Genomic DNA, 15214 nt, shown 5'->3' with positions numbered 1-15214 from the left:
TGTTGTGTGTTGGGTTGATACAACTGAATGGCTAGCTAGGCCACTTCATAGTCAAGCACATTGCTTGCTGTGGATCTGATTCACACGTAGGCCAGACAGGGTAAGGATGGTAGACTTCCTCCCCTGAAGGTGAGCTAGATGGGTTTTTGCCACAATCCAGGGGTTTCATTCTCATTATTAATGAGACTAGCATTTTATTCCAGATTTATTAATTAATTGAATTTAAATTTCCCCAGCTGCATTGGTGGGATTTGAACTCATGTCTCCGGAGCAATAGTCTGGGCATCTGGATCACTAGTTTATACTACCAAGTCCTTGCTTGTACCATCTTGTGTGCAGAATAGCTGTTTCATTTACTCAGAACAATAGTTGTTGCACAACGTGAAGCATGTGGGGAGACTTCTGAATTTCAGAATCTTTAGAATTATTTAAGAAAGGAGTAATTTCAAAAAATAAGTTGTCTCATATGCTTGAAGTGTAATTACGATGTCATACCTACGTTTGTTAAAAAAATAGGGTTTATTTTGCTCTCTCCACTAATATTAGTTACAAAGTTATTGAGAAACTAAAGCTGATTTCCCCAATTTACACTTTGACTGATTGTTCAGATTATATTGCCAAACAGAAGTTTCCTCCAATATATGTACATGTTTTACTTTTTTTTGGCAGGTTTATCCTAGCAGCAAACCGGGATGAATACTATTCTAGACCATCGAAGCCTGCAGATTTCTGGGAAAACAACAGTGACATTCTGAGTGGTAAGGATGTGACTTAGCTGAATTGCAATCCTCTAAAACAGCTTGAATAGGACAAACATGATCCATCTTAACTAGTGTGTGTGTTTTACTTTTTGTGTATTACCTTTTAAAGCAAATCATAAGTAAATTATTCTTGGCCTTGTGGGCACATTTAAATAAAGACAATGTTATGACACAGCAGTTGGTAAAGACTGTTATTTAAAATCCCAGAGGGAAACTTTAAACAACTGTCATAACCTATATTTTCAATTGGTATGTTTGAGATGCGGCTCTAGATTCAGGAAAAGACCATCATTTCTTGAGAGGTTGTTATAACAAACTAAATGAGACTTTTATTAATTTACAACAAATGAAACATATACACATGGCTACAAATTACTAATATCATAACTTTTAACAAATTCCCAAATTAGTCTCCACTAAGGCAACAATAACCAACAGACTTAACCAGACACCAGACAAAGCATTTTCACCTTAATTGTATGGTCATGGTGCCACATATGTCCTTCACCTGGAGCCACTAATATGCAATGCCACCGAATTGGAAGGTTGCAGATTTAAATGGCCCTCAAAAGAGTCATTTGAGTCATTGTGAATTCAAAATGAGGTTCATTTCAATTTGGTTCCTTTGCAGACACTTGTAGATTTACAGCTGATTTGATGTTACATGCCTCTGCTCTGCACAAATAAACTCCCCTCAGGTTATACCCAGCACTTCTCTTTGAATGTAAATTTTCATTGTATCACCAGGCCCTTTGAACTCCACCTCTTCTAACATAGTACCAATTTTATTCATAATATAAACATTGATTGGTGTCTCCTAGCTAGGTGCAAGATTTCACTCCCCTTCTTGAATGCTCTATTCAACAAAATGCCCATGTACGGCTACCTCTGTTCACATCTCAAATCTACTATACACCAAAGCAGCCAGACTAACTGGCTTTAATCTAATTAACACACACACACTCACAGACTAAACCTCTATTAAAAAAAATAATTTCCAATAACATTATATACATTAGTAGCTTCATGACAAAAATCACTTGAAGTCTATCAACACTGGTTTTTAAAAAAAACAGTCAGCTTTATTGTATTCAATAGGCAATTGGCTGCAAATTGTATGATCACGGTGCCGCATATGTACTACACTTGGAGCCACTAATATGCAATACCACCGAATTGGAAGGTTGCAGATTTAAATGGCCCTCGAGTCATTCAAGTCATGATGTAGGCCAAATGTAGTATGACTAGGAGGAATAAGTTGTTTTGGACCTATGTTCCCCAACAATTGAGCATTTCCGTCACCTCACCTGGGGGTGTTGTAGACTGTTGAAGAGGTCGATTGTTACAATTGGTGAACATCTTCCATTATCAACTTGGAACAGAACAAACAAGATGGACCTTGGTCTCTTTTTTTGTCTGGCGATTCCAGAGTTCACCATTCTGTTCAGCTTCTGACCTGAACTACTCCAGAGGCTGTGGTGCCTTTCTGCAGGGTCCTATAAGTCCTAACTGGGATGTCCTGCCTGAGCAATACGTTATGTGTCCTAATAGGTAACTGAAGGACTCCAACAACAACAACTTGCCATCAAATAGTGGCTTTAGCATATTCAAACATCCCAAGACATTGGGAACAAGTCACTTGGCTTCTCAACAGCTGAGCTACAAGCCGGAGCAAAGTAGAAGAAGTTAAAACGTGTTGGCCAATGTTTCAGATCTCAAGAATATGCTGGTTGGTCACCCCTGTATAGGCATTATGAGAAATAGTGAAAGACAAGGTTTTCGGATGACTTCTTTCCTTCCCCTCTCTATCTACCACCAACTAAAATGTTTGTGATTTTCTCTTCCAAATACCGCTGAGATTTTACTCTTAACCAATGACACCAGGTGCTTCAGGGTTTACTAGGTCTACTTACTGGTGATGGATGAGAATGAATTCCCGTCAGATTTCTCAGAGGGACAGTTTGGTTGGCATTATTGAACCATGTGAATACATACTGTAAAAAAAAAAAAGTAGTGATGTAGAAAAAGGGAAAAAAAAACATTGTCAGGGCTAAAGGGAAGGGATTGGGACCAGCTAAACTGCTCTTGCAGAGGGTGACAGGGAGAGATTTTTTTCCTATGGCGGGCAGACTGGGTGGGGGCGAGCGCGGAGCTGATCGCTGCCCGCAATCGGCTGCGCACTGCCATTTTACGCGGGCGGGCCAATTAAGGCCTGCCCAACGTAATGCGCAGCCAGTAGCGCTCAGCGCCACCTGTACAGGTGGGGGGAGGAGGGAGAGTCAGGGCCTGCGCTCTTTTGCGCATGCATGCGAATGAGTGCAGTAATCTCCCTAAGGCGCAGAGCTGCCTCAGGGAAATTGAATGGATTATAAAAGGTTTTAATAAATAAAGTAAAAATTTATTTAAACATGTCCCCTCATGTGACAGTGGGGCATGTTTGTGAACTTTGGAAAATTTATTTAATTATTTTATAAAGCCTTCAGTAAACCTCACCCTGCCTGTGGATGAGGTTTCCTGAAAAATGCGAAGGCCACTTGGGCTCTTTGCCTGCCTGCCAACCTTAAGGTTGGACAGGCAGCATTGTTAACAAGTTTAATTACTTTTTTCAAGGCCTTAATGGGTCTTTGACCATTCAGCCAGTGAGTGCCCACCAAACGAAATATCGAAATGACATCGGGACGCATGCGCAACGCCATCACGCATCAGCATGTCAGGCCCACCCCCACACGTCAACGGCAATGTTCTGCCCATAAACTCGATGGGGAAAATGGCTTCTTCCTGCACTATAACCATTCTAGGATTCTATTCCATGATAATCCTCAGCTAACCAGCAATGTTTGCTCTATCATGTCAACACTGCCCAGTTGCTTAACATTATAAAAAAACATTCTGCTTACAGATTAATTACAGATATTGATCATTATCAAACTTGCCCAATACAATTGTTTTCCTTTTAACATTTTGAGAAAACTAAATCGCAGACTAAACAGAATTCTGAACAGCTTTCTTGATGTAATACTCTCCCACAACCTCATTCCCTTTTTTTTCTACTTTGCATAGATATGTACAACTTGGAGCCAGGCTATACAGCCCAGTCTGTCCATGTTAATGTTTACACTCCATGTGAGGAAATAGTTGCAATCACATGTACTCACAAACTCCCTTTTTCAGTTGAATTTTGTAAGTGGGAATGTCAACCATGGGAAATGGACACACATGGACAAAGAAGCAAGTGCATGAATATAGATCTTTTTGAAATCCAGTCATATACGAAATGAGCGTTCTTTATTGGTATCGTAAAAACATGTTTCCATCATCATTTCTAAAGTCACCAGATGACCTAGTGACTAAAGAAATGTCTCTCAATCACAAACACCAATAGGTCCCAGGTTATTTTGCTGTTGTGTGCTGAGGTATCTGTCAAAATAACGGTTGCGGGTGTACACTTAAGGTCAGCAAACGTGGTTTCTGGGGCTTTGGGGTGATTGGGAGAGGGAGTGGGAGGAACTTCGGCCAGGGATCTTACTCCTACTTGTTATCACGAGATTTGTGGGAAAAGGAAAATATGCTAGGTGTCAGTCGAGGACAGGATTGAGGCTTGACTGTGATCTTAAAAGTTGTAACCTGGCCTTGTGCTGTCAATGTGAATAATGGCCCTGAGTGAGGTACTGCAGGATGTCTAGCACCTGTGAAATCATAATCTTAAATGTACCTGCACCTTCAGGAGAGGAGGTGATAAAATGTGGGGCGGGGGGGCAGGAGGAAGTTGTTCCTCATGTTCCAGCTGAATCTGGGAGGATGTGTTCTTCTTTACCTCCCTCTCTCATCAAGGTATTGGCTGGACAGCAGGAGAGGTGATAAATGGACAAGGGATAGGATAAAATGGCAGCCATTTTCTTACAGTAGTTCAGGTCATCCTGGTTGGATTCCTGTCTATTCAACTTCTTAGGGAGAGATAAAAACGTAAAAAAACTGAAGAATAAGCATGCATACTTTACAGTGTAAAGGTAAATCTCCCAATGATTACTTTTTGGTACAAGGAGTGCTAAATACAACATACTGCCAAGAAATGTTGTGTATCCAGTTAGTTTTCATTTCGGTGCGTGTTATGGCACAGCCGATAGTAAATGCTGAGTTGTTCAAATCCCAGAGGGAAACTTGAAACAACTACCACAACTAAGTTTGTAATTTGTATGTCTTGTGATACAGGCTTTGAATTCAGTAGTAATATGACCACCAAGTCTTATAGGCTTTTACAAAACTTGATTAAACGTTTATTAACAAGAAAAATGATTTTTAAGCACATACATATGTCTTCAAATTATTACTCTAATAACTTCTAAATCCCCTACTTAATATGACTCCCAGTTACATTTCCATTAAAGCAACAGTAAAACACACAGATTTTAAAAGACCCTTTTTCCCTTTTGAATGCAAATTCCCATTGTTTCATTATGTCTTTGGACTTTACCTTTCTAATAATAAAAATCTCTCATAGTACTAATTTTACACAGTGATCTTTGGGAAAAATAAACACACTGTTTCTGAACTTCACCTGGCTAGGTGAAACATTTTTACCCCCCCCACCCCCCTTTTGAAATCAATCTAGTCTGGTTTATTTAAAAATGCAAATTATCCATTTACACTGACGTTTACCTACTTAACATTTCAAACCTAGCTTGTCTTTTCTTACATCAAAGCCTTCAGACCAGCTGCCTTTAATTCAATCACGCACGCACGCACGCACACATAGACACAGACCCCACTTTTATTTAACTTTGCAATAAATTCCAATAATGTTATAGGCAGAATTTTGTCCTTGGTGTTTGGGATCAGCGAGGGTGGTCGGGAAGCCCACTGCTGCCCTCAATTGACAGCGCACTGAAATTTCACACTGGCAGGTCAATTAAGGCCGCCCAGCATGATATGCGAGCTGCCTGTGCAGGCGGGGAGAGGAGAGTGAGGGGGCCGAGCGCAAACTTTGTGCGTGCACACCAGAGAGTGCTGAATAATCTCCCTGAAGCACAGAGCTGCCTCAGGGAGATGAAGATATTGAAAAAAAATTAATGAAGCATAGAAAAATGTAATGAAACATGTCCCCTCATGTGACTCTGTGACATGAGTAGGGACATGTTTTTAATTAAAAAAATAAAGTTTTTATTTTGTTTGTATTTATCTTTTGGAAACGTCACCCCGCCCGTGGATGAGGTTTCCAAAAAAATGCAAAGGCTGCTTGGCCTTTTCGCCTGCCCGCTAACTGTTAGGTTGGATGGGGAGTGAAAAGTTAACGACAATTGATAACTTAATGGCCTTGTGGGCCTTTCAATTATTGGCAGGCGTGCTGCCAGCTCTGATGTGCACCCACCAACCGAACTATTGCGCGACTAGGCTGGCATGCTCAGCCAACGCCATTGGGCGTCATTTCATACTCGGTTGGGCCGGGCATGCGCCCACCCGCCGAGCTAAAAATTCTGGCCTATGAGAATTATTATATCTTCCTGACAGTGCACAACAGTGTGAGGAAACATTTGGATTGTTGTATTTTGCAACAGTGGACAATAGTTGATCTAGTTCACAATGCTGAGAAAAGGTCTAAGTTATGAAGACAAATTTTCCTGGCAAGGCATGGAAAAATTATGGATCCTGCATGCCAATCTCTGCACCAGGTTCTTCACACAACCTGTGTGGTGTGAGATTGCTTCCTTCTGACAAGGTCAGACCACCCAGTAGTTTTTTGACTTCACAATACTAACCAGTGGTGAAGGTTTCTCTTGAGCAGTATGGGTATAACCTTAGAGGCCACTAACACAGAGGAGTAGGGTCACAGGAAGGAGCAAAGGAGGGTGGGCACATTTTAGAATGACAGGATGATGCAGCCACCAGGTATTACAATCCCAGAGAATATACAGGCACAGCAGTTTATATAAGGACCTTACTTCAGGCTACCTGTGTAAGAAGTGTATGCTTCATAGAAGATACAATAGGACAGCTCAGTCACCTACTGCATGACGATCTGTACTTGCCCCATTGTTTTCTCTGTCGCAATGCAGGTGACGAGCACACTCGATGTATATGGCAAGGTAGCCAAAGTAATCATTGAACTTTTAGCCAGGCTGCAGTCCAGGCACATGTTCATCAGATCAGAAATTAACTTTACAGGAGCGTTGGCAAATTTATTCCCTCGGGCGTCATGTTAAGACTGCAGCGAGATAAGGACATAAAGTTTTATGGGTTTGCTAGCTTCCCTAAGGTCCAGGGTACATTTGGAATCACAGCATGTCTTATTATCAACTAGCACTATCTAATTGCTCCGGGGTGAAAGTATCTAATTTCTGTGAATTTAAGCAGGTGACATGTTTTATATGGGATTTACACAAATTGGAATTAAAAACAGCAAATTTCTTTCCCACACAGCCAATCTGTAATATCAGTTTTAAGTCTGGACGATAAATTGAATATTTTTTTCAATTTTAAAATTGTCTGTAGTACCTTGTGGTTTTGCTGTTGAATACTTCATGATTTAATGGATTGCTGCAGCTGACTCACTGGAATAAGAGGGGGAAAGGAAACGTGGTGTTTCCCAGAGGGAGCAGAAGCTAAAGGCCAAACCAACCCATGGCAATCTTCAGTACTTCCTATCATCCTGCTCAATTAGGATAAAGTCTGCAAGTAGGTCACTAATCCAACAGTTAGTTAAGGGTGGGAGATATGACATTAGCAAAACTCTGCTAAATAAGAATTGAAAGAAAGAACTATCAAATTAGGGAGGGGAAAAGTTATTTTTTTGTCACTTAAAATAATTGAGTTAATTCTTAGTGATGTTGCTTGCTTCATTTGCAATAAGAGAACATTAACATAGTGGTTATGTTACTGGCCCAGTAATCCCGAGGCCTGGACTAATGACCTGGAAACACAAGTTCAAATTCCCGCCCTTGCAGTTGGGAAATTTAATTCCAGTTAATCAATAAATCTGGAATAAAAAGCTCATATCAGTGATGATAACCAGGCAATTACTGGATCGTCATAAAAATCCACCTGGTTTACTCGTTCTTTAGGGAAGGAAAACTTGCCATCTTTACTTGATCTGGCCTATATGTGACTCCAGACCAACAACAATGTTGTTGATTCTTAACTGCCCTCTGAAATAAGCTAGCAAGCCACTCAGTTAAGGGAAATGAGGGAGGTTAATAAATCCTGGCCTTACCAGTGGCACTGCAATTCACATTTGAAATGGAGCAGTCTAACACGTTCCTTTTTCTTGACGTGCTAATTGAGAAATTAACTAATGGTTTCACCACCAATGCCTACCAGTGACAATGAAGGAATGGCGATATAGTTTCAAGTGTTATGGCACAACTGATGGTAAATGCTGAACTGCTGAAATCCCAAAGGGAAACTTGAAATAACTGCCACAGCTGTTTTGCAATTTGTATAAATTTCAAGATGTGTGCATTGAATTCAGTAGTAATAAGATCACCGAGCCTTATAGGTTTCTTACAAAATTAAATTAAACCTTTATTAATAGAAGAAATGATTTTAAGTACACACATAGATCTACAAATTACTACTGTGACAACTTCTCAATCTCCTATTTAATCTAATTCCCAGTTACACTTTCGTTAAGGCAACATAGATTTTAAAAGACCCAGGCAAAGAAACATGATATTCTGAACAATTCAACTCAGTGAGTTTTCTTAACTTCAGTTCTTTGTAGACAGTAGCTTGAGGTGTAGATGCTGGAAGCTTTTTCACACTTGTTTTAGCTCTTAGAAATGCTACCCTTACACACAGTCTTCGCTCCTTTATGCATATTTTCCCCTGTGAATGCAATTTCCCATAGTTTCACTATGTCTTTGGACTTTATCTTTCTAATAATAAAATATCTCATAGTACCAATTTTGGCAGTAATCTTTGGGGAAAAATAAACACCGTTTCTTAACCTCTTCTGGCTGGGTGAAACATTTCACCCCTCCTTTGAAATCAATCTAGTCTGGTTCATTTAAAAATGCAAATGTTCCCATTATACCTATGTTTACCTACTTAATATTTCAAAACTAGCTTATCTTGTGCTACATCAAAGCCTTCAGACCAGCTGCCTTTAATTCAGTTAAGACGCGTACACACACAGACAGACAGTCCGCATAATTACTCTACAATAGATTCCAATAACATTACGAATATTATTATATCTTCCTGACATAAGTCAGGTTGGTGTGTGACTTGGGGGGAGTTTGCAGGTGGTGATGTTCCCTTGCATCTGCTGCCCTAGTCCTTCTCAGTCATAGAGGTCGTGGGTTTTGAAGGTGCTGTCAAAGGAGCCTTGGTGAGTTGCTGGACCATGCACCTTGTAGATGGTACACACTGCTGCCATTGTGCATCAGTAGTGGAGGGAGTGGATGTTGGAAGAGGTGAATGGAGTGCCAATCAGGTAGGCTGTTTTGTCCTGGATGGTGTTGAGCTTCTTGAGTGTTGTTGGAGCTGCACTCAACCAGGAAAGTAATGCGGAGAGTATTCCATCATACTCCTGATTTGTACCTTGTAGATGATGGACAGGTTTTGGGGAGTCAGGAAATGAGTCTCTCTCTGCAGAATTGCCAGCCTCTGACCTGTTCTTTTGGCCACAGTATGACTGGTCCACTTCAGTTTATAGTAAGCCCCAGGATGTTGATAGTCCTCTGGTGAGTCTGTCCTGTTGGTGGGACAGGGCACACCCAGGGCTGGTGATGGTGGTGCCCTGAAAATTGTCTATAAAGTATGATTTCATGACAATTGCTTGACAATTTTGGCTGAAGCCCCGATGTTAGTAAGGAGAACTTTGCAGGGTCGATGGGGCTGAGTTTAGAGTGCCTCAAAACATTATTGCAGGACAGTGGCTATCCGAATCGCATCGTTGTTCACCTTGTATCGTGCAATCTTGCAAATGGACCAAAGGTTGTCGCCTTTGGACTTGTAAAGTGCCTGGTCTACCTCAAGTTACTGTGGAAAGAAAAGGCATCTCACAAATTTGAACAACAGGTTAAGGAGATTTTTTGAAATGTGAGAATAGCTAGGTGCTCACTTTTGTTGAAGAGAAAGTTGTGAGGTCTCTCCTTGAGGTGAAGAGGATAGAAATGCTGAAGGACAGTTAAAAGCCATCTTGGATCAAGTCCTATAAGGTGACTCACTGGGTAGCAAGGTGTCCTCTTATTTGTATTTTACACAAAGGCAAGTTGTAATATGACAGCTGTTATGTATGTTCACCCTACTCTGATATAAGGTGGCTTAATGAATCAAATCTGGCTTCATTGCTCGGTCTGCCTTGTTGGGATTGAAAAAGCACCTGTGCAAAAGACATGGCAATCCACTCTAGATCACAAGGAAGTTGTATGTCCTTGAATCATGCTAGTATCCAAGTATAAAGCAGTGAAAGTCAAGTAACAGGTTCATATTCACAATTCCCTGCTATCTCTATCAAAATATTTGGATTCAGAGGCAGGTTTGCTAGCAATATTCTACTTACTTAAATGTTTATTGAAGAATTGAAGATATTGATCTTTATTCGGCAACTGAAAAAATAAGAAGGAAATAATGTGGAAATCATTTTGCATGAATACAAGTTATGTTCAGTTTTCCAAAACATGTATTGATCAAACTTCCTCAAGTTTAAGGTCATTTCTAAGTATGATGGATGCAGCTCGTTCCAGGATCTGACTGTTTCAGTTTGTTCTTGTGCAGCAAAGGGACTGAACAGTAAAAATCAATTCTAAACTATTTTACAAGGAAACACATGAGCCAGAGTCATAAAATGCATAGAAATACATAAAATGACACATGGTGACATCAGGCATGTGTCCCGACGTCACTACGTATCATTCAGCTCTTAAGTTCGGCGGGCGCGCAGTGGAGTTAGCTGCATGCCGGCCGAACTGTCAAAGGCCTATTAAAACCATTTAAAAACTAATTAAAGTACTTATCTGAGCTGCCTGTCCAACCTTAAGGTTGGGGGGGCGCCAGGCAAAGAACCCAGGCAGCCTTCGCATTCATCATGAAACCTCATCCACGAGTGGGATAAGGTATCATGAAGATTTTCAAAGCTTAATAAAAATTTTTAATAAAATTCATTGACATGTCCCAGCTCATGTGACACTGTCACATCAGGGGTCATGTCTTAAAAAATTATTTTTTTTCTAAATTAAAATTTTTCAAAACCAAACTAATCTCCCTGAGGCAGCTCTGTGTCTTGGAGATTTCTGCGCTCTTTCATGTGCATGCGCACAAGAGCGCAGGTCCCGACTCAGCCTCCTTCCCCTGCCCACACAGGGAGTGCTCAGTGTTTTCGGGTGAGAGTCACACTGGGAGGGCCTTAATTGGCCCGCCCATGTAAAATGGTGGTGCGCAGCCAATCGTAGGCACCAATTGGCTGTGCGTCCGCTCCTGCTCAGCACCCCCGACGGGGAGAAAATTCTCCCATGGTCACAAATTGTGATTCACACTCTGGCACATACAACCTTCTGATCGCTGTAAAGGAAACGTTTCTTGAACTTTTTTTGATGCTCATAAAAGTTCAGGGATACCTTTGCTGAGTCATGGCATAACCCCACCCACCTCTTACATTTGATACTCCCAGGTCAGATATAGCAATAAAACAGAAAAGTACTGGAAATACTTTGCAGGTCAATCAGTATTTTCAGAGCGATGAGTTAACATTTTAGATATAGCCCTTTGTTAAATGTCTCCACTTTAAAAAAAAAGTTACTTCATTTGTTCTCCCCACAGATGTTGACTTGTTGACTGACCTGCTGAATGTTTCCAGCGTTTTCTGTATTTATTTCAGATTTTCAGTTTCTGCGATTTTATCTTTTTTCTTTAAGCTGTAGCATAGCTAAATGCAGAATAAAGCTCCTTCTTCTCTACCCCAACCACATACCATGGCAGATGAGTGTTCCTGTCTACCAATATGGAACTTTCTCCATCTCCCAACAGGAACCAGACATAAATCTGTCTCCATGACATGGCCAATAAATGTTAAATTAAGGGCTGTTTGCATTGTTGATCCAGCCCCACTTGGAATTAAATGCAACTGCCCAGACTTATTTCCCATACAACCCTGACTTCAATGTAGGAACGAGGTTTGAGCTAGATTTGTATGTAGATACAAGAGATGACAGATCATGTTTAACTAACTGTTTCACAAAGTTCCCTAATAGTTTTAAATTATTTCTGCGAAAGAGGTCTGTAAAGCCAAATCACTACTGTCAAACATCACCTCGAGGTCTGGGTTTCGTGGTTACAACAGAGTCTGACATTTTCGGTGGTATCCAACAGATGATTGGTTTGTCTGTAGGGTGTATATTCTCACTTGTGATGAGCAGTCTTACTGAGCTTCGGATCTCTATCACTCTGTTGTAAGTAGGTGGTAAGTTGGAACCATCTAATTTCATGTGAAAAGCAGAAAAATCAACAGCCAAATCACTTTGGATCAATGCATTGCAGCTGGAGCAAGGCAAAAACTGTAACAGAAGAGGCCCAAATAGAATAAAACAATTGAAGCATTGAGTCCTCAGCTTAAAAATCAGAGCATGAAACCATCCTGAGAGAGTCAACGCATTGTTTACTTTTTTGTCCCCATTTGGTTTGGTAGAGAGGTGGTTAAAGGAGGAAGGGTTATTCTGGAACAAAAATAAAAATACCTGGAAAAACTCAGCAGGTCTGGCAGCATCTGCGGAGAGGAACACGGTTAAAGTTTCGAGTCCGTATGACTCTTCAACAGAACTAAGTAAAAATAGAAGAGGTGAAATATAAGCTGGTTTGGGGGGGGGTGGGTGTAGAGCTGGATAGAGGGCCAGTGATAGGTGGAGATAACCAAAAGATGTCATAGACAAAAGGACAAAGAGGTGTTGAAGGTGGTGATATTATCTAAGGAATGTGCTAATTAAGGGTAGAAAGCAGGACAAGCAAGGTACAGATAGCCGTGTACCTTGGGGGTGGGGTGCGGTGAAGGGAAGGGATCGAAATAGGCTGAAATGTAGAGATAAAACAATGGATGGAAATATATTTTAAAATAATGGAAATAGGTGGGAAAAGAAAAATCTAAATAAATTATTGGGACAAAAAGGGGGGGGGGGGCGGGATTGGAAAGGGGGTGGGGATGGAGGAGAGAGTTCATGATCTAAAATTGTTGAACTCAATATTCAGTCCGGAAGGCTGTAAAATGCCTAGTCGGAAGATGAGGTGCTGTTCCTCCAGTTTGCGTTGAGCTTCACTGGAACATTGCAGCAGGCCAAGGATGGACATGTGGGCTTGAGAGCAGGGTGGAGTGTTGAAATGGCAAGCGACAGGGAGGTCTGGGTCATGCTTGCGGACAGACCGAAGGTGTTCTGCAAAGCGGTCACCCAGTCTGCGATTTGTCTCTCCAATGTAGAGGAAACCGTATTGGGAGCAACGAATGCAGTAGACTAAATTGAGGGAAGTGCAAGTGAAATGCTGCTTCACTTGAAAGGAGTGTTTGGGTCCTTGGACGGTGAGGAGAGAGGAAGTAAATGGGCAGGTGTTGCACCTTCTGTGGAAGGTGCCGTGGGAGGGGGTTGAGGAGTAGGGGGTGATGGAGGAGTGGACCAGGGTGTCCCGGAGGGAACAATCCCTGCAGAATGCCGCCAGGAGGGTTGAAGGAAAGATGTGTTTGGTGGTGGCATCATGCTGGAGATGGCAGAGGATGATCCTTTGAATGTGGAGGCTGGTGGGGTGATAAGTGAGGACAAGGGGGACCCTATCATGGTTCTGGGAGGGAGAGGAAGGTGTGAGGGCGGATGCACGGGAGTTGGGCTATCTGTACCTTGCTTGTCCTGCTTTCTACCCTTAATTAGCACATTCCTTAGATAATATCACCACCTTCAACACCTCTTTGTCCTTTTGTCTATGACATCTTTTGGTTATCTCCACCTATCACTGGCCCTCTATCCAGCTCTACCCCCCCCCCCCAAACCAGCTTATATTTCACCTCTTTTCTACTTTTATTTGGTTCTGTTGAAGAGTCATACGGACTCGAAACATTAACTGTGTTCCTCTCCACAGATGCTGCCAGACCTGCTGAGTTTTTCCAGGTATTTTTTATTTTTGTTTTGGATTTCCAGCATCCGCAGTTTTTTGTTTTTACCTTAAGTTTATTCTGGAGTTGATTCTAGTTTAAGATTTGACTGTATATGGATGCCCCACCTCCACGCTAACAAGAAAATATTTCCAATATCCTTTTGTGTAAATGAACACACCGAGTCAAGAAACAGTGACACAATACAACATAGATTCAGAATTGGAACAGGAGGATGAATTCAGCAATCCTGTACTCCCAGCATGACACCATACTCAAAGGAAGCACAGGTCAGGTGGAGGTAGGACTACAACACTGTAGCATCAGTTCTCCAGTCCACATTCCCTTCAGGACTGACATTACAGGATCAGTAAACTTAGCCCAGCAAACATTTCTTATCTTTGTTTCATTGTTTCTTCTCTTTGCTTTTTCCCTTTTTCTTTTCATTAACTCTGTCTCAGTAGATAAGTTAGTTCACTAGACTGATCATGTCTTCACTAATTTGGGTAAGGGGCACCAACTGCCAGTATCGTAATTCAGGACGACATTCTGCAGTGAACACATCCCTTTTTCTTACTAATGCATCACAGAACCTTTCACCAGTTCATTATTGTTTTTTTGATTTGTTTACTGAAGGTATAAGTTGCTGTCACCATCTGTGTCTTTGAGGTTCGAGCAGTCACCAAAATTATTGGAGAAATCTCTCTTGTGCTTTAGCAACCATTGAAATAATAGTCAGTAAATGTGGTGATGTAAGTTTCTGCCCAAGTTTGTGTCAGCGTTCATGTTTTAAATGGAAGAATTAAATATGGGAATGCTGATCCTTGGATTTTTTTTTAAATCGCCTTGTTTTAATTTCAATGCTAGAACCTGAGTTTTGATTGTCGTGAGTTTCCAATTATTCATGGTTAAGCCACACCAAGAAAAGAAGGACATGTTACTCTTCTATGGGGCAGGAGCTTTCTCTATGCCTATTACAAAATTTGTGTGTTTGATGTCTAATGTAAGCACTTGGAAAATGCAATAAAGCACTTCATGAGAAATGTAAAGAGGAAGAAGCTTATATTGACATTTTCAAACTGCTACCATTCCAGGCTTCTGAGATGTACTATTTCTGTCTCAATTGATTCTGCTGATTTAGAGGTGTAATTTATGACTTCTGTATTGCATTTCCCTTTTATATATTAAAATGCTAGGGATGGAAAATCTATTTTGAATGGGTATGAATCTACAGAAGAGTAATGGATCGAACTAAATGAAGATAATGCACTTTATCAGAACTAAAAGAACAAATTTACAGAAGCTGCAGAGAGGCATATTAATAATGAAGTGAATTTGACCCCTTTCTGGTTTTGTATGTGTCTTGTAATTCTCCATGTCTGACCCATCT

At 41.0% G+C, this 15214-nt stretch overlaps 1 protein-coding gene across 6 annotated transcripts in view; it reads left to right on the top strand.

Annotated features, from left to right (window-relative positions):
* tango2 (transport and golgi organization 2 homolog (Drosophila)) overlaps positions 1 to 15214 on the top strand; it is a 186074-nt gene that overhangs the window by 113758 nt on the left and 57102 nt on the right. For all 6 annotated transcript variants that reach the window (XM_041203176.1, XM_041203172.1, XM_041203177.1 and 3 more), the window contains one exon: positions 670 to 758. In XM_041203176.1, coding sequence (XP_041059110.1) covers positions 670 to 758 — 89 coding nt within the window. The remainder of the gene's footprint in view (positions 1 to 669; positions 759 to 15214) is intronic.

Source organism: Carcharodon carcharias, chromosome 13 (assembly GCF_017639515.1).
Source record: "Carcharodon carcharias isolate sCarCar2 chromosome 13, sCarCar2.pri, whole genome shotgun sequence".
NCBI classification, from domain to species: domain Eukaryota; kingdom Metazoa; phylum Chordata; class Chondrichthyes; order Lamniformes; family Lamnidae; genus Carcharodon; species Carcharodon carcharias.
Note: the sequence above shows the minus strand (reverse complement) of the source record. Positions and strands in the feature narration are given on the sequence as shown.